The sequence below is a fragment of the Myxine glutinosa genome, chromosome 5 (genome assembly GCF_964187855.1).
Source record: "Myxine glutinosa chromosome 5, kmMyxGlut1.1, whole genome shotgun sequence".
Classification (NCBI taxonomy): domain Eukaryota; kingdom Metazoa; phylum Chordata; class Myxini; order Myxiniformes; family Myxinidae; genus Myxine; species Myxine glutinosa.
In genome coordinates, this window is record NC_136265.1 from 156720372 (window position 1) to 156747611 (window position 27240).

A 27240-nucleotide genomic window follows, 5' to 3' on the forward strand; every position below is an offset into this window, starting at 1 on the left:
GTCCACTCACTGCCGCCATGGCTGCCTCGCTTCCTCCATGTGTCCACCCGCTGCCACCATGGCTGCCTCGCTTCCTCCATGAGTCCACTCGCTTCCGCCATGGCTGTCTCGTTTCCTCCATGTGTCCACTCACTGCCGCCATGGCTGCCTCGCTTCCTCCATGTGTCCACCCGCTGTCGCCATGCCTGCCTCGCTTCCTCCATGTGTCCACTCGCCTCCGCCATGGCTGTCTTGTTTCCTCCATGTGTCCACCCACAGCCGCCATTGCTGTCTCGCTTCCTGCATGTGTCCACCCGCTGCCGCCATGGCTGTCTCGTTTCCTCCATGTGTCCACCCGCAGCCGCCATGGCTGCCTCGCTTCCTCCATGTGTCCACTCGCTTCCGCCATGGCTGTCTCCTTTCCTCCATGTGTCCACCCGCAGCCGCCATGGCTGTCTCGTTTCCTCCATGTGTCCACCCGCAGCCGCCATGGCTGCCTCGCTTCCTCCATGTGTCCACTCACTGCCGCCATGGCTGCCTCGCTTCCTCCATGTGTCCACCCGCTGTCGCCATGCCTGCCTCGCTTCCTCCATGTGTCCACTCGCCTCCGCCATGGCTGTCTTGTTTCCTCCATGTGTCCACCCACAGCCGCCATTGCTGTCTCGCTTCCTGCATGTGTCCACCCGCTGCCGCCATGGCTGCCTCGCTTCCTCCATGTGTCCACCCGCTGCCGCCATGGCTGCCTCGCTTCCTCCATGTGTCCACTCGCTTCCGCCATGGCTGTCTCCTTTCCTCCATGTGTCCACCCGCAGCCGCCATGGCTGTCTCGTTTCCTCCATGTGTCCACCCGCAGCCGCCATGGCTGCCTCACTTCCTCCATGTGTCCACTCACTGCCGCCATGGCTGCCTCGCTTCCTCCATGTGTCCACCCGCTGCCGCCATGGCTGCCTCGCTTCCTCCATGTGTCCACTCGCTTCCGCCATGGCTGTCTCCTTTCCTCCATGTGTCCACCCGCAGCCGCCATGGCTGTCTCGTTTCCTCCATGTGTCCACCCGCAGCCGCCATGGCTGCCTCGCTTCCTCCATGTGTCCACTCACTGCCGCCATGGCTGCCTCGCTTCCTCCATGTGTCCATCCGCTGCCGCCATGGCTGCCTCGCTTCCTCCATGTGTCCACTCGCTTTCGCCATGGCTGCCTCGCTTCCTCCATGTGTCCACTCGCTCCCGCCATGGCTGTCTTGTTTCCTCCATGTGGCCACCCGCAGCCGCCATGGCTGTCTCGCTTCCTGCATGTGTCCACTCAAAGGTGCTGTTTATGGCGTCTGCAGCGATGGCGAATGCATTTTACCCTGTGTGCGGTTGTTTGTTTGTGGGTAAATCGATGCAAATTGTTATGATTCATCCCGTTGAATTAAATCAGTAAATGTTTATAATTAAAAATGCTGAACCTCCAAGTTGGTAGAGCCGATGTTTCGGCGATGGGTTCAACATCTGCCGTGAACAAGGTGAGTGTATTCTCACCGAAACATCGGCTCTACCGACTTGTAAGTTCAGCATTTTCAATTATAATCTTTTATCGAAGGATGGGTGGTGTTTGTGGTTCCAATTTAGGAGTTTTGAGAGTTTAGAACGAGAGGACAATGTGGCAAGCCTCGCTACAAGCAATACGCATATTTTCCCCCAGAATATATGTTGTACTTCCAGGTTTATCAATATAAAATACGACAACATAACTACTCTATTGTTTTAGGTGATTTGGTAGGTGACATCCCGAGGGTTTCCCAAATCCATCACAATATTTTAAAGTGAGTAAACTTTCCCTATTGATTTGGTCCTATATGAACCACTACCAATGCCTTTGTGCCATGTCCGAACTATGTTATTTATTGTCCCTCCAATATCCCTTACGCCGATTTCTTCAAAATAATTCACAACTTTGTGTCTAATATTCTTCCTGCAGATTGAAGAATCAATATATTTATTATTTGCTAGTAAATCCCATGCCGAAACCATCTCCCTGGCCGTGTTCCTACATATCTCTACCCTGCCATCACTACTGCTTGTACTCTTGAAAGCTTCACCCCAACCTGCACTCTCCCTACCATCAACACTGTCTGCACTCTACCCACACTCACCACTGCCAGGACTCTCCACACACACACACACGCCACTCATGCACTCTCCTTACCTATTGCGAAAAGTTGCCAAGAACTGACAAATATGTCCGCAAGACTGAATGCCGGGGAAGATGCAAGTGCTGTATCGATTTTGTCTAAGCTGCATAGCACTATGCAGGTTTACATGCCCAGACTAACATACCATAACATAACAATTGGCACAAACATTATACATGCATGATGTTGGTGATTGCATTTCCCTATTATGGAACGTTTCACCTTTCTAGTGCTCTCTAGATAAAGCAATCGAAATACCGTAATATGTTTTCATGAAAGCTACCCAAATTTATTGAATGAAATATCATAGAGAGAAAGCATTTGCAAAATCCGTGTCTACATATGAAAAACGTATAAATTCACGCTTAGATCCTTAAAATTGGATAACTTTGTAAATTTCAATAGGAAAACATGAATTCATTCTATCATTGGTGGCCATGTTATGAAATGGCGGCCATCTTGGATTTTCAAGTGACCAACATGGTTTTCTTAACAAGTAACTCAATGAGACTGACTATACATGCCAATTTTGTTGATACGTGCCAATTTGATTGCTTCCATCACCATTTGATCAATTGTTCACTTAATCTGTCCAGCGATATGGCCTTATCTCTCAATGGTGAAGAATCGCTTAAACCAAAAAATTCTTGTATCTGGATCCGGATCTTCACAAAAATCGATTAACTTTGTCCTTGACCACTTAACCTGCCCACCAGGTTTTGTCGAATCCCTGCTCAATATATAGCATGATATTTCAAAAAGTTGTGGACCGATTATAACAAAACTTGGTAGATGAGTTGGTTAGGCGACAAGAACAAGCCGATTCGATTTTGGTTCGGGTCCGCATCCAGATCCATCCTATCAATGGGATACGAAACTTAAACTTTTCAGCCTGGCTGAGCTGCGTGCTTTACTGAGTGGCGTTCTAGTTTTGAATGTATAAATCCTTTGGGAAATAACAACTTAGTTGAGAAAAAACTTCAGGAAGGATGAGCTCATTGTGTGGAAATACAAACTCTCCATCCCTGATTCTTAAAACCTACAATGGTTTTACAAAAACCTACAAAAACCTACAAAACCTACAATGGTGGGATAAGCAGTTGTTCAATTATCCAACAGGGTAGATAAGCTTCAACTGCCCTTGCCTGAGATGTTGATGATTCCAATCTTCTTTCGCTATCACTGTTTCTTCCTGTCCCACTATACGCAGGTCTACAGCACGTATCTCTGGTTGTTAGACTTTCTCTCCTTGCGCTGTGCTACTACATTCAGGTCTGTGCGGTATGCCATTGTCTTGCTTTGTTTGCCCACAAGGTCACGTTTTGTGCTCGTTTTGTGTTTAGTACGCTTCGTGGAAAAGGAGGGTTCAAGTTGTCCCAATGGCGAAGGGAGCCATTATCTCCTTATGTAGTTAAACTCCATTGTCCAATATTGTTATTATTATTATTACTATTTTTCTTCTCATAATTATTGTTTAAACGAAAATCGAGTTGAAAGTGTGATTGCTTGAAGGAGCTCTTGTTGGTGGCACCTTTGGTTGGTTGGTTGGTGTTGGTGTCTTGTTGGTGGCACTGTACTTTCACTCTTTTGTACTTTTAATCTTTTGTATTTTTGTTTTTTTTGTGCTTTTACTCTTTAAAATTCCTGTTTTTTTGTCTAATGGAGGAATTGTACAAGCTGACAAATCGATTTGGGATGCCAGCATACTGAGCTCTTTTTTCAAATGGAAATAGCAAAATTCGAGCCTTACACTGGCAGGAGAATTTCACTGAATGATCTGTGATACAAGCTGAAGTCCCATTTTGCTGCAGGAGATGGACTGTTGGGGTCTGCACTAGAAATTGGCCAACAGCTCCTGTACAAACAAGCTGACCTAATGAAACACGAGGAAGGGCTACGGAAAGGAGAGGTTGCATGGAGTGAGGACCGATGAGAGCTTCCAGCACTCACTTTGTGATGAAATGTATTTGAGGAAATGATTCAAATACAATGCAGCACAAGCAGTAGAGCTGTGCACGAATTTTGGAAACAGCAGGTGGGGTAATGAGGTATAGAGCTTTAGAAAGCAGGAAATATAGTTCGTGGTTGGGGAGGTGAGAGGGAGGAAATGGTAAAATGGTGTGTGGTTGGGGTAGGCAGTTGGATGTAGAAAGATAGGTGATGAGAACATGGGTTACCTGGGTCTCGTGGTCGGTTGCTACCTTGTGCAACTAATTTCCTTTGGACGGCATTTACGTCCTTTTTTTTCTTGTTCTTTTTTGTATACAAGATCGAGACTCGTGTAAGAGCTAACGTTAATGACAAAAAACAAACGGACACATAAGACATAATAAAGGGAGCGGGAAACAATATGCGGAGAGAGAGGGAAGCACACAAGTACAACATTTGAGAACAGGGACATCGGGAGATCTGTGGGAGGGAGAGGGCTTTGTGAGAGGAGGCATGGGAAGGGGGGGAGGGGTTGAGAGTGGTAAAAAACACATGGACACTGCTAGGACTTCCAGGAAAGAAGCCGGTATTTCAGAGAAGTGGATCTGGGGTGAATTAACGGGGGTAGAAAAGATCAAGGTTTTGGATGGGGGAAGATAAGAGATGTTGGTGAACAGCTGTTTTCAAGACCTGGAGGGAGGAGTGGGATTGAAGAGAGTGAGGGAGTTTGTTCCAGAGGCGGGAGTAAAGAGGAATGAAAGAGTGAAGGTGAGCAGAGAGTCTTGATTTTGGCAGTTTAACCAGAAGAGAGTTGCTGGCAGATCTTGTGTGACCTGTAGGAATATTTGGGGGACAGAGCACAGACAGGGCTGGAGGGGCTAGGCCAGAGAGGAGTCGGTAGAAGACAGAAAGACCACCAACCTGCCTGCGGTGAATGAGTGAAAGGCCCTCACAATCAGCTTCATCGCAGGAGATTCCAATGATTCTGAAAGCTTTGGTTTCAACAGCATGAAGCCGAGCTAGGTGTGAGGCAGGAGCACCAGCCCATAGGGGAGAGCAGTATTCCATTGAGCTGCGGATGAAAGCCTTGTATGTGGTGAGGAGCTCAGGTGTGCCAAGGAAGGACCTCTCACGATGGAGGATGTCCAGTCGGCGACTGGCTTTGGAGGCCAGCTTGAAAATATGGTCGTTCAGTCCTCGACGAAGACCACTCTGCTGTTGAAGCGTTATACTTTAAATATTTGCAAGTTTGTTTTGGCAAATATTGGTTTGATTTTGCATTTATTCTCTGCAACTGTTGCACTTTTTGGTGTACTTAATTCTTCCAACTCCAAATGGATAATTGATTAATCCAACCTGATCTTTTGTTTCCTCTGCCACAAAAGGTGGATGGAGGTTATGTTTTTACCCCTGTCTGTCAGTTTGTGAACAAAATATCTCAAAAAGTTGTGCACGGATTCGGACGAAATTTGGCAGGGATGTAGCGTATGTGACAAGGACGAAATGATTCGATTTTGGTGAAGATTCGGATCTGGCTACTCTAATTCTTACAGTGATTCTTCACCATTGGGAGATCGGGCCATAAACAATACATCACAGGATATCTCAAAAAGTTGTGGATGGATTTGGAGGAACCTTGGTGGACGGGTTGGGTGTCTGACAAGGACTATTCCATTCGATTTTGGTAAAGATCTGATATGGATTCGGATATGATAATATTTTTCATTTTTTAAGTGATTCTTCACCATTGGGAGATAGGGCCAAAAACGAAACGTCGCGGGATATCTCAAAAAGTTATGGATGTATTTGGATGAAACTTGTTGGACAGGTTGTGTGTGTGACAAGGAAGAATCGATTAAATTTTGGTGAAGATCCGGATCCGGATCCAGCAAGTCGAATTTTTAAAGTGATTCTTTACCATTGAGTGATATGGCTAACCAGGTGGAGGTAATCTCTCTACTGAGTGCCGTTATAGTTTTTCATTGGATGCTTTCAAGTCATTGACTGCAAATAAGGTTGTAGACATTGTTTTAATGGGCCAAGGTGCAACACCAATTGTGTGGTTTTTCTCACGTCTACAAGCAGGAGTGCAGGTTTATTGTTCCTTTGAATATGGGCATTTTTTTTTTTTGGAAACATATATTGTTACAGCCACGGGTTTCAGGTCAACTACGAGAGGGATCCTCGGCTTCCCTCGGACCTACCGGGTTTCAGGTCACCGAGCACAAATAACTTCGTGTCACGGCGGGTTGTTAATAAACCAAGAGTGTCAATTGGTCTACCAGGTTACCCCAGGGTTGTCTGTCTGACAACCGTTTACCTGATTCATATGGCTTTCCAATTGGGCCTCGTGCCCTCGATGTGCACTAATCTTATCTTAATTAGATCTTAATTAGGTTGGCTGAGCAACCGCTGAGTGCACGCCGGACTTATATGAGAGCCAATCAATTGGGGAATTAAAAGCTCCCAGACTAACCTAGGTGCGGACTATGCTGGACCAATGTGGGAAAAGACACAGAGATTGGAAATGAAGCTCAACAAGAGGGGAATTTATTATGGACAAACCATGGATGTGATGCAACTTGTGGGGCCATGTGGGGTGGGAGTGGGGGAGAGAACTCAAGGACTGTGCAGCATGACTCAACTCAATGCATCGGGACACACCGGTTTTGAGAAGGTCCAAAATAACCCAGCCTGATTAGGGTTAGACACTTAGTAATGGGTGTGACAAATATTCCAGGAGACAAAAAGACAAAGGAAGTATGTTGTGGTTGTGTTGGAGAATGTGTATGTGTCAGTGTCGCATACCGTGATCAGATATGCCTTGGAATTATTTTGGGTGCCAGAAGATTCAGGGATTTTCTAATGGCCTATTATGATCACTTATGGATATATTTTGTGACACAACAGATTGTTGCAACAGATTGGCAGAGGTTGGAGGTGTGGATTCCGATGAAGTATTAAATCTCCCCCATATCACTTGTTTTGGTTATGGAGTTGCTGATAGTGCTGTGAGTGGACATGAGACAGAAGGGGAGCTGGCTGTTGGTCATAGCTTGCCAGCAATGTTTTCACTCATGGATGACTTGACAGTTGTCTAACGTTTAGTTGATGCAGCAGGGAAGGTATTGGAGCTGTTGAAAAGGCCGATTAATCTCCAATTTAAATTGATTAATCATTATCATGAACATATAGTCTGGGAATTGGTCATTTGACTTGGCCTACACCCCATTTCCTGCTTCGCTGGGGGGATGTGAATTGAGATTTTATTCCTGATAAAGATTTCTGATTGCTAATTTACTGGAGCCCTCAGTACATCTCTCCTCCTTCCCTTTGTATTTTCACTAATTACGTTCTTTTTACTCTAACACCTTGTTTAATTACGGCCACGTGTGGTGGTGAGCAGGCCACAGGAACGGTCATGGGAGGCCTTATCTGTGTGATGTCAGGGAGCTTAAGAGCTGGACACTAATTGTTCCAGTAAGGCAATATAGAGTCTTGGAGGGTACAGCCATGTGGAGTCTTGCCGGCCAATGAGCGTGAAGCATCTAAAGCACCCAGTTGGGTGTGGACTCCATCGATGGTGTATCAATGAATGGTGAGTGTGACATGACATGGACAGGGTTGGACTCTTAGCATGTGGTCTGACCAGGACTGATGCAGCGGGATGCGCTCCAGAATCAGAACTCCCCTGAGCTCTGAACTCTGTGTGGGAGCCTAGAGTTATGCAGAGGAACACCGGGATGTGTTTGACACAACCTTACTGGAGGTACAAACCTCATGGCTGCAGTGCATCAATATGAACCAGCCAGCATGTCTCATACATTGTGAATGCACAAAGACCCAGGCTAAGGGAAAGCCTTACCCAGTCCACCCCCCATCCTCTTTGATTTTGTGTTTCCTTTATCTTGTTCTCCTAGTGTGTGTGCGTGTGTGTGTGTGTGTGTGTGTGTGTGTGTGTGTGTGTGTGTGTGTGTGTGTGTGTGTGTGTGTGTGTGTGTGCATGCGCTCTACAAAGAGCCTCAGATAATGTAAAAAACAAACAAACCGTGACCGCGATCGTGAATCAAATGAATAACGTTATTCTGAGTGCAATATTACACACTTAGGCATCTTGTGGAGTGGGAACGTTGGTGTGGCCAGGTGCAAATCGTTTGGGAGTTGAACCCTGGTTGCGTTATATATGTATTCAGTCGGACCCCGCTATTTGCAGTTCCGCTATTTGCGGTTCCGCAATTCGCGGGTCCGCTATTCGCGGTTCTGATATTCGTTGTTCCACTATTCACCGTTCTGCTATTCGCGGTTCCGCTATTTGTGGGTTCTGCGTAATTACGGTTGATAAAATGCGACGTGTTTATCTATTCATGGAAAAGTGTCCTGCGTATTCATGATTTTCTTTCTATTCGCGGCCGTGTTCTGCAAAATCGTGTTTTTTTTTCCTATCCACGGCCGTGTTCCAAGAATTTGTGTCGATTTATAGTGCAATTTGCTGTCTCCCTTTTCCCCATTGAAACGGCATGCATTCACGGATTTTCATCGACATTTGTGGGATTTGCCTTGCCTTGCTATTTCCGCAGCTCAATGGAATACTGCTCTCCCCTCTGAGCTGGTGCTCCTGCCTCACACCTAGCTCGTCTTCACGCTGTTGAAACCAAAGCGTTCCGAATCATTGGAATCTCCCGCGATGAAGCTAAATCCAAGGGCCTTTCACTCACTCACCGCAGGCAGGTTGGTGGTCTTTCCATCTTCTACCGACTCCTCCCCGGCCTAGCTCCCCCAGCTCTCTCTGTGCTCTGTCCCCCAAATATTCCTACACGTCACACAAGATCTGCCTGCAACCCTCTTATGGTTAAACTGCCAAAAATCAAGACTCTCTGCTCACCTTCACTCCTTCATTCCTCTTTTCTCCCGCCCCTGGAACAAACTCCCTCACTCTCTTCAATCCCACTCCTCCCTCCAGGTCTTTAAAACAGCTGTTCACCACCATCTCTTATCTTCCCCCATCCAAAACCTTGATCTTTTCTACCCCTGCTAATTTCACCCCAAATCCACTTTTTTGAAATACCAACTTCTGTCCTGGAAGTCCTTGGTGTCTTTGTGTTTTATACTTCTCCCCCTCCCCCCCCCCCAACCCCCTTCCCACGCCTCCTCTCCCCAAGCCCTCTCCCTCCCACACATCTCCCGATGTCCCTGCTCTCAAATGTTGTGTTTGTGTGCTTCCCCTTCTCTCCCCATCTTGTCTACCGCTCCCTCTTTTTATATATTTTGTTTGTCTGTTTGATTTGTTTGTGAAATAAATGTTAGCTCTTTCACGAGCCTCGATTCTGTATACAAAAAATTATCGTTGACATTCTATGGATTTGCCTCACGATTCGCGGATTTTGCATCGCCATTCGCGGTTTGGTCCTCTCTATTTGTAGATTTTTGTGACTCGGGATCCTATCCCCCCTTTTTCCATTGAAACCATGCCCCGCTATTCGTGGTTTCGCAATTCGCTGCATTTTCCAGGAACGTATCCCCCACGAATAGCGGGGTCCCATGGTATATGCTGTAGATACACTCAAAGTGTGTTTAAGGCAGTCAGAATCTCGTAATCAAAAAAATCGAGGCACAGCCAACAAACAATTACAGCAATGAGCCAGAAAATACGATACAATGTTACGTTTGTATTGCATTTGCTGGTTTGTCTGGATTAATTCCCAGAAGGGTCCAACCAAACACAAACTGGAGTTTTAAGGCTTGTAAGCAGAGGGAGTTGCATATATAAGAGCATGGTGTCCATCCATCTAGCTGTCTAAGGAGGCCTATTACATATGCATTTCACTTGCGGACATTAGAAATCACATGCTCTCTTTCAAAAGAGAATGCCATTATGTACAGGTACTTTGGCCAAATTCCCTGTTTGGGGTTATTCATTTAAATTTAATTGGCACCACTGCATTCATGATTGGCTAAGTGTCTCGCTTGTTGTTGTATCTTCTAGAATCTAGATAATGATACGGTTGTTTGTCTGTCCGCCCATCCATCTGTCTGTGTGTAATATTCTGCTCCACCCATTGGTTGGATAGTTCACCTTACCCAAAATTCCAACCTGATAAATCATACGGCCGCCATGTTTCGTTTTTGTTTAAAAACCCAAACTTTTCCTCTTTTCTGGAATCATGCCTTAGTACAGCCTATTTTAAAGGGTGATCATTCAAACCCTGAAGCTTTGACTAATACTATTTCCAAAGTCTTTGAATGTCTTCTCAATTCCCATTTCCTCAAGCATCTTGAATCTCACAGTCTTCTATCTGACCATCAATATGGCTTTCACAAGGCAAGATCTACCAGTGATATCCTTTCTTACATTACGAATGTCTGGGCCTCTTCTCTGAGAGACTTTGGGGAATCCTTTGTTGTAGGCGTTGATATCTCAAAAGCCTTTGACAGAGTTTGGTGTCGGGGTCTGATATCCAAGCTTCCCTCTTTCGGCTTTCCTCCTTCACTCTGCTCTCTCATATCAAGATTTCTCTCCAACCGCTCTATCTCCGTAATTGTTGATGGTTCAACATCTTCCTCCTTCCCTATTAGCAGCGGTGTCCCTCAGGGTTCCATCCTATCTCCAATACTCTTCCTTCTTTTTATCAATGACCTTTTTTCTACAAATAACCAAATTTACTTGTATGCTGATGACTCGACATTACATTCCTCCATGCTTTTCCAATCTGCTCCATCTTCCCTCACTCGATCTACATCTCGTTTCATCACAGCCACTTCTTTAAATTTGGATCTGGACAAGATTCCCCAGTGGGGCAAATGTGATCAATTAAAGTGTAATGCTTCTAAAACTCAATTTCTTCCCATTTTTCTAAAACTCCTTTCAACTCTCCAGTCTCTTGTGAAAGCTCCACAATTACAACATGTGATACAATAAACCTACTAGGTATTACCCTAACATCAAATTTATCCTAGAATCCACACATTAAACAAATAGATAAGTCTACCTCGAAGAAACTAGGAGTCCTGTTCAGATGTCGAAGATTCTTCTCCTCTCAACAGTTGCTTCAACTATATAAAGGATTGATTCATCCTTGTATAGTTGTATAGAGTACTGCTCTCACATCTTGGGAGGTTCTACCTCCACACACTTACTGGAGAGAATTGAATCCAAAGTAATCCGACTTATCAACCCTCCCAATCTGACCTCAAAAACTCAACCCGCTCAAATTACGCTGCAAAGTTGGCTCTCTTTGTCTTTCCTCCAGATATTATTTCGGTTTCTGCTCCCAATAACTTTAAGGACAGATGAAACCAAGATAAGCTTTTACCAATGCAATGGAAAGGTAAAAGTGTAGAGAAAGGAAGGAAATATACATGATCTAAATCATACTATCTCATCTGTGAGTGGAGGTAGTGTCATGGATTGGGTGAGCATGGCTGCCTCTGGAACTGGCTCACTCATCTTTATTGATGATGTAACTAATTTTTATGGCAGCAGCGGAGTGAATTCAGAAGTGTACAGAAACATTTTGTCTGCCTATGTACAAGAAAATGCCTCCAAACTCATTCGGCGGCGCTTCACCATGCAGCAAGACAATGACCCAAAACACACTGCCAATGCAACCAAGGAGTTAATCAGGGGGAAAAGGCAGAAGGTTTAGACAAGCCAATCTTCTGACTTAAATCAAATGGAGCATGTATTTCACTTGCTGAAGAGGAGACAATGTCAGAAACACCCCAAAACAAACAACAACTGAAAATGGCTTCGGTAAAGGCTTGGCAAAGCATCTCAAAGGAAGATACCAAGAGTTTGGTGATGTCATTGGGTGACAGGCTCGATGCAGTTATTGCAAGCAAGGGATATGCAACCAAATACTAACTATTATACTGCTTTCATTTACTTTAAGTTAATCTGTCCCAATACTTGTGTTCACCTAAAATGGGGGACTGGGCATAAAAAGTGCTATTATTCTACAATGGTAAAACATATACACAAATAAATACCAATAAATAAAACCTGACCTTCTGTACTCTTGCCTCGTATTCATCTTTTGATCTCAAATCCAAATTTATGGAGTATATAGCAATAATAACAAATTTGACTTCACTGTTCCATTACTTATGGAGGGCACTGTATATTTATAACCGCACTCACAACCTGGTGTTGGCTTAGCGGTTAGGGTGCCGGCTTGGGATCCTAGGATCCTGGGTTCGAATCCCGGTCGATCGCTGAATTAACGCCAGGGGGGTTGACTCAGCCTGTCATTCTTCTGAGGTCGGCAAATTGAGTACCAGCTTGCTGGGATGAATGATCACGGTGTGTACCCCAATTTAGAATAGGTACACCGTGTCCCTGCGCATCGTAAGAGCGTGACCAAGGGTTTGCGTCAGGAAGGGCCCTTTTTATATACTTTGTTTGCTTGTTTGTTTGATAAATGTTAGCTCTTTCACGAGCCTCGACTCTGTATACAAAAAAAAAAGAAAAAAAAGGGCATCTGGCCATAAAAACTGCCTCAAACAGGGAACCATGATTGACATGGGGCCCGCAAGGCTAATCCCCGCTCTAGCATGGAAAATGGCCTTAAAACGATCATTCATTCATTCATATATTCACAACCTATACAACTCCCCTTCCCACCCTCCCCCTTCCTTCCAAACATGATTAATAGTACATATCATTTTACACTTACCCTGTGCATTGACAAGCCACATATATGGCCTTCCTATCAGTGTTAAGAAGCACCCAAACCAGATGGGTTTCTTTCTTTTTCGAAGTGTCTCTGAATGTTGGTAACGATGGCATCACCTTTCCAGTTGAATACAATACCAGTTGAAGTTGAATAAATCACCAAGCCTGCCATGTTCACACGAGGTAATCTCATAAGGTCCAAAGTCCACTCACTGACTGACAGGGATGATTTCGGGAGGTCAGGTAGAACGGGCCCGCCCACAGTCCGTCTACATGCCTTGCACGGGCCCACATCATTGGGAGTTTTTACAATACTGGTTGTAAGATATAAACTTTTTGGGTGAGCTGATCAGAAAGTTCTCCAAATCCTTTGTTGTGCAGAGGCACACCCCTTTTTCGCAGGAACTTTTCCAAGTATTTTTGGCTTCTTTTAGGAGCTTTCTGAGCCAATTTGGGTAACAATTCTTATCTGCCACGCACGATATACGTTTCCTGCCCCATGGTGACTGCTGTTGCAAGGGGTTTCCGTGCATGTGCCCAGAGCATTCTGCGACAGATTACGTCATTTGGAAAGTCCCGCACTAAGCGAATAACCACATGCAGGGGATTTAGCTGAAGTACCTGTTCATAATGGTGTTCTATTTTTGAAAGGCATCAATAGATTTGTGATGTCCACAAGCGAAATGCAGATGTTACAGGTGATGTTGTGTTGCTGGATGGATGGACAGCATTCTCTGAGATGCAACGCGCAATGCTGACAATCCGATTTTACTCGATAAAACTAGTAAAAAGCGTGTTAAATATGACTGGTTGGAACAGTTTATTCGATGGTCCAGCCTCGTAAGCGTGCCAAAGTCTGAAGCCTCGGGCTAGTGTATGTGAAACACCGGGGTGGCATTTTATATCTGAGTCGGTATTCAAACCCAGGTTGGACAGCTTATAGTCAAGTACGCATAATCTCTAAGCTGTCCTGTCTGCCCATTGATTGCAAATGGTGCAGTGGAAATCGCCACCTGATCTGAAATCGAAGGATTCTGAATTCCCTTCTCAATCTAAAAGTTACTTTGATATCTGTCCAGCAACCATCACAGCATGTCCCTTTGCCAGATTTGCAATCCAATTTCTTGGATTGAATATGCAACAGATTTATCGTTCGTTTATGGATATGTACCTGTCTGTGTGCTCCCAGGGTTATGGACTAGTGCATGCCGGCAGCAAATGACCTGAGTGCCATGCAGTGCCTAGCTGCACACAAGGAGGGGGAGATGAGCGGGGAAGGTGAACCCGTGGACATCCTCCCAGTGGGGTTTGTCGTCAAGGATCGCTGGAAGGTGGTAAGAACCGTCACCAATTCGGATTTCATTTCATCAGTGGCTCTCCTTTGGTATTTATGTCGATTTCATATCACAGATAATATTCCTGATTATTTTACCTTATTTTGTTCATTCGCTTGATGTGGACCATGATACATCTGAAAGGAGCTCTGTTGCCTCATTTTTTCAAGTTTTTTTTTATAACTGCATGGTATGACGTTTTTTGCCTAAAATTCCCCTCAAACATTGTTTAATATAAATAAATCCTCCGAATATCACGTTCAATATTGGGGGCAGTGCAAATTGATAGCACTCCGAGTATGAAGAAGCTGACATGCTGGTTTGGGTCATACCAGAGGTTTTAATCATTGCATGGAAATATCCCACTTAGGCCTCCTGAGCAACGACAATTATGAGATGCACAGTAATGACATTTATTTATTCTTCTTCTTCTTTTTTAACAACCCCAATGATTTCCATCTCATGTGGTTGGCCGGGGAATGTTTTTGGCCCAACACTTTCAGGAACCAGATGATAGGCCTCATGTTCGACGGAAGGTGATTTGGGCAGGTGTTTTTTTAAGAGGGACGGTCAACAAGTTTTGAAAACTGGGTATGTAATGAAAAGGCAGAACCACATACATATCATATTTCATTTTTAGCTCACCTAGACTTAGTCCGGTGAGCTTATGTGATCAAGCAGTGTCCATAGGTAAGTCAACCAGTCAGTGAGTCCGTAAACACGTCAGACATTATCGCTTGAACCAAACACACGATTTCGATAAAACTTGGCCATAAGCTTCATATGTGATGCCTAACGAAGGTGTATTGACCGCATCAAAATCTGCGATCTTTAACGGGTTGAAAGCAGGCCTAAAATGCTAAATAAAATCCTAGCCTAACCTAAAGGGGGTGTTGCGTCAGCAGCATAGCCATGCACTCAGCCAAAAACATGACCTGTAACCTGCAAAAATATGACCTATAAACATGTATCGCTGTAATCAGCATTGAGAGGGCTTCCATTCAACCAAAAACATCACCGGATTCTTCGCATGAACAAAATTTCTACATTTTATGACCTCATTGACTGTTGCTCCTGATCTTGGTGAGCTTCAGGACCAGTGGTCCTATTTTTCAATATAGTCTCCGTTTACTTCAATACACTTACTCCACTTGTCCTTCAAACTCACTATGCCAGTCTTATAGAAGTCTTCCGACTGCTCCGCAAACCACGCTTCAGTGGCCTCCTACAGATCCTCGTCATCCTGAAAACAGTGCCTCTCGAAGGTGGTACTTCAGGTTTTGAAACAGAAAATTTAGTCGCTTGGGGCCAGATCTGGACTATATGGGGGTGGTTGAGTTGCTCGAAGCCACAAGTGTAGACGCCTGTGCAACATAGGATTTGTAGACCGGCGCACTGCCATGGAGCAGGAGCACACCTCAAGTCAGCATTCCTCATCGTTTCTCATGGATGACTGTGCAGTTTTTGCTTTAGGCCAGCATAACAGTTGCCAGTGATCGTTGTTTTATGTGACAGGTACTCAATCAGCAGAACCTCTTTAGCATCCCAGAAAACCGAGGAAATTATCTTGCCGGCAGAGGATTGAGTTCTGAACTTCTTGTGGGTTTGGAAAATATGAGCACTTCCATTGCATGGATTCCATCTTTCGCTTGGGGTCCCAGTGATTAATCCAGGCCTCATCTCCTGTCATCAGACCGGAAATAGAGTTATCTGGATTGGCTTCATACAGGTCAAGGAGCTTATGACGCGAGGCCATCCTCTGGTGTCGATCCTGGCTGCTGAGGTTTCAAGGAACCCATCTTGCTGAAACCTTAGACGTGCCCAAATGTTCATGGATGATGGTCACAACACTTCTCTGTGAAATTCCAACCTCATTGCTTATTTATTCGACCTTGATGCGCTGGTTTTCCCAACCTCAGTGATAATCAAGTTCTAGACTCGGGTTACAGTTGCCTCCTCAGTGGCATCTGAAGGCTGTCCTGACCTCGGTTCCTCCTCAAGGTTCTCACACCCATCTGAAGGCTGTCCTGACCTGGGTTCCTCCTCAAGGTTCTCACACCCACGTTTGAACTGCTTGACCCAACTTGTTATGGTAGGATATGAAGGAGCATCTGTGTCATACATACACTCGTTACCCTGCGCTCGTGAAGCAAAAAGAGGGGTTAAGTGATCGGTTGTGTGCGTACGTGTGGCGTACATACGTACTTATATCTCTGCGTTTTAAAAATTCATTCTCTCAGCAAGCGTTGGTCTGATTGACACGAAATTTTGCACCTTAGGAGTACCTCCTCCTGTATAATTTTTTAGTGATAGATATGACATCATATCTCATGTAGTACGGACACCATCTTGGAAAAAACGCTGACTGCACCTCTATATCTCTGAAATTGCTCAATGGAAATTTTTTTAAACATGGTTCTTTGTCAAATACTCCCCATGTGGAATAAGATATGTTAACATTGGTGCTTTAATTATGACGTCATAATTCGACAGGGACAACGCTTAGTCTGATCAGTTTGAAATGTATTGAGCGTTATCTATGCAACAATTATATTAGTGAATATAAATTGATGATGTAATCGCTCACGTGGTCTGGCAGCCATATTGGATCAAAGAAAAAAAACCTTAAAAACAGAAGATTTGGCTCACACCAAGGTGACTGCACGGGGTAAGTATTCCATGAATACCACCTAGTTCATTTATCTTTCTGCATGTGAAACACCAAGGTGACCGTTTATAGTCCAGGAGCCAGAATCTGCTCAAAACGGTTTCGTGCAACACCCACTACACAGTTGGTTTGTCATTTCAGGGTGCTTGGGATACATCTGTAGAACAAATCCAGCCCTGATGTACAGTTCAATTGTGGCAGCAACAATAAATGGCAGCCACTTTTCTATGAGGGGGGTGGTGTCCGAGGCGTAAATCTGAGATTTTGACGGATTTTATTTATTTATTTTTTCTCTTAGCCCCTACAGGCTACAGGGAGATATTATCCCACCGACAGAGGATACTGTCCGTGCTTGAGAACGGTTCATATGCTCCCTGTACACAACAGCTCAGGCAGCAGGTGACACGGTGGACGAAATCAGATATTGGATGTTCTGCCAGAAAAAGCAGTAGAGTGAATGCCTACCACCAACATCTGACAGTATTAGGCAACACATTTATCGAGCTAACTATCAGTCATTCATCTGGAAGAAGTCATTGCTCCCCAACCAAGCACTACCAAAGCCAGATGGTAATGGATGGAACATCGAAGATGGAACTCTCCAGCCCACCCTCATGACCAAAGACCCTGCTCCAGTTGGACTAGTTGAGCTGAACGCGTGCAAGTGTAAAGTGTCTGCATGTCAACGCAGCCACGTATGGCCTGCAAGAACAATAACATGCCATGCACAGAAGCCTGCACTTGCATGGGAGGTGAACAATGCAAAAACCCAAACAAAGAACCTACCACAAGCGACTCAGAAGATGATGATGAGGAAGATTAATGATGACATTTTGGTGATTTTATACCACTTAGAGGATGATTCAGTGGCAAAATATGTGTTTATTTTAATAATACAACAAATAACAGTTATATGTTAACATTGTAATGTTCAGTGAATGACTATGGTTATGATACGCAGCCAGATTTGACCTGGTGAGATTTTTTTGCTGAGATTACTTGTGGACTTTTGGTCATAACAGGAGTGGGGTTGATGATTTAAGGGGAAATGAAATCTATATTTTTCTGACTTTACTTAAGGATTGTCCAATTTTGTTTCTTGAAAAGATCATAAAGATATATCATATTACAACCATAACCGCATTTGAACAACATAAAGATGATATTGTATAATTACAGTCAAAAAGTAAAAACTACATATTTCAGCGATTTTGTGTGTTTTGGGTATAATAATAATTTTTTTTTAAATCATACTTGAACAGCATAACGAAAATCCCCTCATACTTCCCACTATCCTTTTAATTATAATGTTGAAGAATCCCTATTGGAAGAGCTGAAAAAACAAAAATACAAAAAAAAAACGTCAATTTCGAGCTTTACGCTACCCCCTTAATAGAAAAGTGGCTGCCATTTATTGTTGCTGCCACAATTTAACTACATCAGGGCTGGATTTGTTCTACAGATGTATCCCAAGCACCCTGAAATGACAAAACAACTGTGTAGTGGGTGTTGCACGAAACTCATTTTCTAGGCCTCTCTTGAAAACTGGCTCCTGGACTACTATAGCTGAGTGAGGATTCGAACCCAGGTGAGACAGCTCATTGGTGAGTTTGCACATCTTTGTAGGTTCTGTATCATGCCAGCCCATAATCACATTAATATGCTCCCCCTTCCATCCCCCCCACTCTCCAATATTGTAAAAAGAACATTTGCATTTTAATTTTTTGCTGAGGTTTAAAAAGATCACATTAATGATACTTCCCGTTGTTACATAATTATCAGAGCATATATATATATACGGCGTGATGTATTTTTGAGCTCAACTATTTTCAACAATTATTATTTCTGCTATTCATGCAGGCCGACGAATATCGGTGAGAACCAGGTGCAAAGTGTGCATGAACATTGCAGGGCTGCCGAAATAGTTTGTGCATGGTGGTTCACAGCTCACTTTTGACGATGTCATAGGTGCTAGGTGGCTTAATTTGGTCACCTGTGAGTCTTCTCATGGCTGAACAGACCAAAATGTTGACAACAAGGATGCCCACAGATGTTACAATTGATGTTGTTGGAATTGTGAGTGGCAGATGGAGCACCAGTTCTGTTCTTACAGAGAGTATGTCTGAGATCGTGGGCCTAGTACATTTGTCCTTTAAAGCGTCTCTCTACAGCAGCTCCATCCAGGACTGTCACCTGCAAGTTAAACTTGGTGTTGACTTACCGGTTAAGGTGGCTGTCTGAGATCTTAGGGGCTTGAGTTTGAGCCCCTGTCGTGCCGTTAAATAACACGAGGTGGGTTGACTCAGCCTGTCATCCTTCTGAGGTCAGCAAAATGAGTACCAGCTTACTGGTACCAGGGAGCGCTTCCAGAAAATGATGTAACCAGCAGCCACCTGCGAGTTGCTCTCAGTATTGGTGATTTTTGTCACATTTCCGTTAGACTATTCTTTAGGGTGTTCTTATATCGCTTGTAGCGACCACCATGATGGTGTCTGCTCCTGGTTAACACCCTATAAAACTTCTGCTTGAAGATGCGGTGGTCTTCTTTTTGCAAGAGACACGACTAGCCCATCTCAATTGGATCTCCTCGAGAGTGGATCTCTTCGAGAGTGGATCTCCTCGAGAGTGGATCTCCTCGAGAGTGGATCTCCTCGAGAGTGGATCTCCTCGAGAGTGGATCTCCTCGAGAGTGGACCTCCTCAAGAGTGGACCTCCTCAAGAGAGGCTTCCTTGCTGTTATCCCTGTTTAGATTGAGGACTTCATTGCTCGTTATTTTGTTCTGCCATCTCACCCCATTATGGAGTGGAGATGCCTCCTGGTGGAAGCATTTTAAATGGCATCTACAGGAAGACCTAGGACTCTGCACCATGCACAAGGGAATTGTGAGGATGACGGTTTGGTAGATTTTCATTTTGGTTTTGAGTTTGGTATCACATACTGCTTCCATACAAGGATATGGAGGTGGCCATATTACGCTACACTTGCTTTCTGTATGCGAGCACAAACATCTTCATCGATATTGGCACAAGTCGTGATCCAGACCAAGCTCGTGTCTGTTCGATAACGTGCAAACTGTCGCCATCGGATAAAAGTTTTCATGGTCCATACTCGGTCTCGTGGTCAGGTCTGATGTTGCAAAGTTGGATGTGGGGCCATAGTTTTCCCCATAGTCCTCCCTTTCACTTTCCCCCTTGAGACACCACTGGGTTTTCAGACATAGCCATATGCTTCAAGTACATTTCACCGTCTGCTCTTTCAGCTCCCTCATAGGAAAGTAGCTGCTGCTAAAGCAAGTTTCCTGGGCAAGGAATACAATGGGTAGTTTGCCATTGCCGTAGGAGAAGTCCATTGCAGGAATTTGAAATTTGGTCAGGGTTATGGCACGTAATATCCTATTTAACGAAGCCAAGTTTGTCCATTCATTTTCAATTGTTAATTGTACACAATATTAGGAGCAGAAACATTCTATCATTTTGGTCTTGACGAAACTCTTGCAGTTTTGCTGATTCTTGAAGAAAGAAGACCCGAGTTCCCAATTTGCACACATGTTAATGTGACGTTAATTTTGAGGGTTGAGTTCAAGATTCTGGCATTTGTAGGTCTGCCAGTTGAGGAATGTAATATATCAGCATAATTACGACAGGCATAATTACCCAATCACGTTGGAGCATATATTCATCGCTCAGTTGGTAACAGACTATACAGAAGGATTTAATAAACAATGTATTACGTATGGGTCGACCTCATTATGAGATATCTAAATAGGGAGCACACCACCAGCTAACCTGTCTTGGCACCCCAAATACTGATGAGTAATACACCAACTGTTTCTAACACATTCCAATTCAATCGTTCCCCAAAATAGACTATTGGCCCTCTATTAGCATAATTACCTCCGCCACCGAAGGTGGATGGAGGTTATGTTTTCACCCCTGTCTGTCTGTCCATCTCTGTTTGTGAACAGGATATCTCAAAAACTTGTGGACGCATTCTGACAAAATTCGGTGGAGATGTTGGGTATGTTACAGGGATGAATGGATTCAATTTTGGTGAAGATCCGAATCCGGATCCGGAGGCGAGTTTTTTTGATTTCTTCACCATTGAGTGATAAGGCCATAAACAATATATTGTTACGAATTTGAGAAAGTGTAAAGAATGTGAGAATTATGGTTTTGTTGTGTGTAACTGACCCTCGTAATGTAAAGAAAGGTCGAAGCTCGTCCTCTTAGTTAATTCCATAAACCTACACACAGGGCACCATATATCCTTTTAAATAGTTAGTCCCTTATTTTATGTAGGTTAAGGATGTGTTTCCCAATAGTTTGACTCTTCATTGCACCGAATTAAATAAGTGTAGGTCCCTCCGACGCCCCATGGCATCTTCCAAGTGCCAGGTTTGCCAAGTTTGCTGCAATTGACTTCTTTAGCCACTTTGCTGCATTTCATCCACTGTTTGCTGCATTTGACTCCATTACGCACGAGGTAACCAACGGAGAAGAAAGGCGTGTCTCCAGCTCGTCATCGGGGGGGGGGGGGGGGGGGGGGAGGAGTCAGCCAAGCGCGAGGAACAAGGCGTGGCTTTGCCAACGCGTCATCAAGAGGGGCGGGATCGGTAGCCCTCGCGACCAATCAAGGCCGAGGCGAGCTGACCGAGGGGCGTTTACAACGCACGCGGGTAAGAAACCCAAAAGCACGTTATAAAAGGACACGCGCGGGTTTCTATAGGGCTGGATTTTTGGAGAAGATTGAGAGAGAGGTGCGGCAGATGCGCGATCCAGCTAAAGCAGCCAAGAGAGAACGAGACGTGAGGGGGTGCTGATACTGCAGCAATACGCCGAGACCCTCCAGGCCCTATTGCCGGTTGTGGAGACGCGGAGCTGCCAGCTGCTGTTCGCTTCGAGCACGGAACGTGGACCTCGACGGTGTGGAATTGCCCGGACCTTCCTGCCCTGCCATCGGCTTGGACTTTCTCCTCCCTCCAGTGATTCCTGCCATCATTTCCCCCATGTAAGTGTGCCCGTTTGTCCGTCTTTCATGTTGTCTTGGGGTTTATAAGTAAGACTTCCATATATATAAGCTAATCATTGCACTATGTCTCCTGCTCCTTCCATTGCCTTGTAAATCATATTCCATTTCTTTTCTGCTTTAGTTGTGTGTAAATAGTAATAAATCTTGTTATTTCCTACTTTGTCTTTACTTCTTCATGCTCTTCGGTCGCTTTAGAGGTTTCCATATTGAGTGTACGTGGCGCGATTCGGCCAACGTTCAGGATCGGGTTTAGTGAAGGCTAATGACTCGAACTTCGGGTTGCTAAAAACCGCTCGGCAACTAACTAGACCATCCAAACCGGGGTTCGAGCGGTACTTGTCTCCCTAGTCTGCGGAAGGACGGATAAAGGTATTCGGGATAGACCCTGGACCCATAACCCTGATCCGTTCCATCCCACGGGATAGCGTTACAAGTACCAGGACCGGGGAGACGGCCAGCTTAACAGGACAAGGGGCTAATCACCCCTTGCTAACGGGAGAGCCGTCCCCCGTACCCGTAACAATATTTTAAAAAGTTGTTTACGAGTTATGACAAAACATGGATGTGGATGAGTGGATGAGTTGGGTAAGTGACAATAACAAGCCGATTAACTATTGGTCAGGTCCGAATCCAGATCCGGCATATCAGTGGGATACAAAACCGAAACTGTTGAGCCTGGGGCCGGTATGCGCTCTACCGAGTGTCGTTCTAGTTCTAAACTGTATTGTTCACAAAAAAAAATCCAAACTCTGTGGATTATTTCGAACGTGTTTGTTAGACCTGAGACAGCAGTGTCTGAACACTGTTGACACAGGTATCGGGTTGCAGGACTCCAGGAGAACCTCTTTAAAAAGTGGCAGTCATTGTTTAGGACACCAAGTCGTCAGAGGTGCCCTAATTCTGGCAGGCTGTCTTTATACCTGGATGGGACTGATCTGCGACTCATTGGGACTGACACAATCTGTAAATTTCCCGACCCTGATCTCAGTCAATAGAGCATCTACTCTTCCATACTTGGTTATGACTAACTTCCCTGCAAATATCTGCTGCTTTTCCTCTGCTCCAATCGGTTCATCTGACCATTTCCTTGTTAAAGTGGACATCTCTCTGGCTATTCTCAGAGAGCCTCCTCAGTGCCGACGAGTCTGGCATTTCACTCAGGCCGACTGGCACCGTCTTCAAGCAGCCATCAATCATCTGGACTGGTGTCCCATCTCAACTACCTCTGACATCAACTCATCCTGGGAATTCTTCCAAAGTAAATTGCTCTCTCTCATGCACAGATTTATCCCATCTAGTCTTCAGTTGTCATACCCTTCCTCCCGTCCATGGTACACGGAATCTTGTGGTGAGGCAGTTGCCCTGAAACAACTTGCCTTTGCCTCATGGAAGGCAAATCCAATGGAAGGAAATCTCCGTTCCTTTCACAAAGCTCGGAACAAGTGTGTGTCCACCCTCAGGAGAGCCAGGAAACACGATCTCTCTACTTTCAAGACTGAACTCTCAAACCTGCCTCCCTCCTCCAAATCCTGGTGGGGTCTGGTCAAATCCGTTTCTGGTGTTTGTTTCCCCTCCACCCCCTTCCTTACCTCAAACGGCTACACAGCTGACTCCGCATGTGAAAAAGCCAAATGCCTCAACTCTGTGTTTGCCTCAAAAGCTTGTGTTCCAAACCCGTCTCTCTCTCTGTTCCCACCTTACCCAGTCGTATGCAACTGTTCCTGGACTCTGTGTCCTTTTCTCCTGACAAAGTGGAGAGGTTTCTGTCAGTCCTGGACTCTGATTCTGCAACAAGACCAGACGGCACCCACGCGTCCTAAAATCCTGCTCTGCCACTCTATCTCACCCTCTCTCTGTCCTCTTCACCCTCTCTTTTGCTCAAGGTCATCTGCCATCAGCTTGGAAATCAGCCAACATTACCACTTTACACAAGAAAGATGCAAAAACAGATCCTTGCAACTACAGACCGATCAGCCTGCTCCCAATAATCATCGAAGTCATGGAATCCATCATTGCTTCTGATATTAAATCCTTCCTCCTCTCCAATGGCTTGATCTCTGATCATCAATTTGGATTCAGACCAGGTCACTCTACTCTGTACATGCTGCTTCTGCTGTCTCAACAATGGATGGAGGTCCTTAATGCCAAACAGGAAATCAGAGCTGTCTCCCATGATATATGTGATTTGATTTACCGTGATTTGTAATACTCAGTTCCAGAAAGAGGATACTAAGCTTGTTACATACACGTCAGGTGGGTCGACGACAACCGTTGACTACCTGCTGGTGCGTAGGCGAGATAGAGGGCACCTCGGGGACACAAAGGTGATCCCGGGGGAGGAGGCTGTTTCACAGCACCACTTGGTTGTCTGCGACATAAGGGTGAAAGGTGCAAGGAGAGCTCGGCGGTGAAGTACCAACCGAGAATGAAGGTGTGGAGGTTGAAAGAGGTGACAGTGAGGGAGGCATTAAAAGAGAGGCTGAATATGGTCGAGGATGATGTGGTTGAGCTTGAAAGTGGTAAGATGTCAATGAAAGATAGTCTGTTGGGAGCCGTTGGTGAGATATGTGGATGGACAAAAGGACCATCGAGGCATTCGGAAACATGGTGGTGGGATGATGAAGTTGGAAAGAAGATTGACGAGAAGAGGAAGAAGTTCAAGGAGTGGCAGAAGGCGAAGGGTATGGGGGCAGAAAAGGCAGAGCATGAAAGTAATAAGGCAGCCAAGAAGGCTGCAAAGAAAGAGGTAGCAAAGGCACAGGAGGCATGTAGGAAAATGTTCGGATAACGTTTGGATTTGGAAGAGGGTCAGAGAGCAGTATTCAGGATTGCAAAGCAGATAGCGAAAGAGAGTTGTGATGTGATGGGGGTGAGTTGCTTGAAGGATGAAGTGGGACAAATCGTTGTGGACCCAGATGGAATTAAAGGAAGATGGAAAAGATATATGGAAATGCTGTTGAATACAGAGAATGAATGGGATGGCAACATAGAGAGTAACCCAGTTTTAGGACGAGAAGATAACCGAGAAGGAAGTTGAGGAAGCGATAAAAGCAATGAAGAGTAGAAATGTGGGAGGGCCGACGGGAGTTGTGGGAGATATGTTGAAGGCAGCGGGAAATTGGGGTGTGAAGAGAATGACAGAGATCTGCAATGTGATGGTGAAAGAAGGCCGCATTCCAGTGGATTGGGAACTGAGTACCCTCGCCCCTCTATACAAGGGGAAAGGTGACCCTCTGGACTGTGGCTCGTATCGAGCGATAAAGTTATTGGAGCATGGAATGAAGGTATTGGAAAGGGTGTTGGAGAGGAGGATAAGGAAGAAAGTGAAGATTGACGAAATGCAGTTTGGATTTATGCCAGGAAGAGGAACGACAGATGCGCTTTTTATTGTGAGGCAGTTGCAGGAGAAGTACATGGAGAAGAGGAAGAAGTTGTTTATTGGGTTTGTTGATCTGGAGAAAGCATTCGATCGGGTTCCACGTGAAGTAGTGACATGGGAATTGAGGAAGTTAGGAGTGGAGGAATGGTGATGGCAATGTACAAAAGAGCGCGCACAGCTGTAAGGACGAAGGACGGGAACAGTGGTGAGTTTGAGGTGAAGGTGGGAGTGCATCAGGGGTCGGTACTAAGTCCACTACTATTTGTAGCTGTGATGGAGGTGCTGGCTCAGAACGTAAAGGAGGGTTTACCGTGGGAGTTGTTGTGTGCAGATGATCTGGTGTTGATTGCAGAAAGTATGGATGGACTGAAGGAGAAGATGAACAAGTGGAAGGAATGTATGGAGACAAAAGGTCTGAAGGTGAATATCGGAAAAACTAAGGTGATGGCAAGTGGTAAAGCATGTGGTGAGGTGGAAAGAACTGGGAAGTGGCCGTGTGCTGTGTGCAGGAAGGGTGTCGGAGTGAATTCCATTCAATGTACAATGTGCGCTGAGTGGGTTCAGCAAAAATGTAGTGGCTTGAGAGGGTCATTAACCTGTGTGGCAGCTACGTTCAAGTGTAAGGTGTGCACAGAGGGAGCTGCAGATGGAGGAAATGTTGAGTTGGATCTTGGAGACGGCGTGAAGCTGGAAGGTGTGAAAACATTTTGTTACCTAGGAGACATGCTGAATGGAGAAGGTGGATCAGACTCGGCAACGGTTGCTCGAGTGAGATGTGCATGAAAGAAGTTTTTGGAACTGAGTGGCGTGCTGATGATGAGGGGAGTGTCGTTGAAGCTGAAGGGAAAGGTGTATGCTGCATGTGTGAGAAGTGTTATGATTTATGGGAGCGAGACATGGGTAATGAACGTAGAGCAGCAACGAAGGCTGGAACGGGTGGAAATGCGAATGGTTCGGTGGATGTGTGGAGTATCGTTGAGAGAGAGAGAGGAAGACAAATGATGAATTGCGAAAGATGATGGGAATAGAGCCTGTGATTGATGCTGTGAAGAGGAACAGGGTGAGATGGTTTGGTCATGTGTTGAGGAAGTATGAAAGTGACTGGTTGAGAAGAGTGATGGAAATGAATGTAGAAGGAAGTAGAGGATGGGGAAGACCGAAAAAGACTTGGCTAAAGATGATCGAAGAAGAAATGTGGGCAAGGGGGATAACAAGGGGAGATGCAGAAAATAGTGCAAAATGGAGAACATTGTCATGGGGACCGCAAGGCTAACCCCCGCTCTTGCAGGGAAAATGGCCTTAAAATGCCTGTTGTTTGTTGTTGTTTTGTCCGTTTATGTTTTTTGTGATTAATGTTAGCTCTTACACGAGCCTCGATCTTGTATACAAAAAAATAAATAATTGATGTCATCAGTTTGTGCCATCACCTCCTTTTCCATACCACACCACCATGCAAGCTATTTCAATATTCCGCCGGGCCATCCGAGAGATGGCGCACACATTGATGCATCGCCCAACTGCAATTACACCAGGGCGACAGTTTATAGCTGTGTTAGGATTCGAACCCAGGCTAGACTGCCCAGTATGAGACTTTCCTGCCAGCCCCTAGCTCCGCCTATGAACCGCTGAATGTATCCCTGGAGGATTTAGATTTGGCTCCCTTTAAGGACAATACAATGACCCTTTGATCAGAATGTATCACAGAAATCATGCAACTTCGTTTTAATTACTCCATAGTTTTTCAGGCTTGCTTCAGATGCTGTCAAGTTATTGAAGCAACAAGCACCGCAATGTTTTCTCTATTGAACATGTACCATGCTCCATGCAGAGTGTCGGTTCTGCCGAAGCAGTTTCTTGGCAATTGTTACAATCCTGAACAGGTCGTCACTCCAACACAGGAACTAATGGCAGGAATATGGAATTGGGCCATGGTTCTGGCGATAGCTCGCCTACTCTTCACAAACGATACCAGAGCTAAACAGCTCAGATGTTTTCTCTATTGCCATATGTATTCTATTTTTAATACTTTTTATCACTTGCATCCCTCATTCTTTCACTGAGACTGTATATTCCCCAATT

The 27240-nt window shown here is 45.0% G+C and overlaps 1 protein-coding gene across 1 annotated transcript in view; it reads left to right on the forward strand.

Annotated features, from left to right (window-relative positions):
* The first annotated feature begins 1247 nt into the window (after nucleotides 1-1247).
* Nucleotides 1248-27240, forward strand: part of LOC137426897 (uncharacterized) — an 89177-nt gene continuing 63184 nt past the window's right edge. Inside the window, exons 1-5 of the mRNA XM_078777106.1 lie at nucleotides 1248-1350; nucleotides 3963-4070; nucleotides 15180-15362; nucleotides 15463-15577; nucleotides 26990-27092. Of these exons, the coding sequence (XP_078633232.1) occupies nucleotides 1248-1350; nucleotides 3963-4070; nucleotides 15180-15362; nucleotides 15463-15577; nucleotides 26990-27092 (612 nt within the window). The remainder of the gene's footprint in view (nucleotides 1351-3962; nucleotides 4071-15179; nucleotides 15363-15462; nucleotides 15578-26989; nucleotides 27093-27240) is intronic.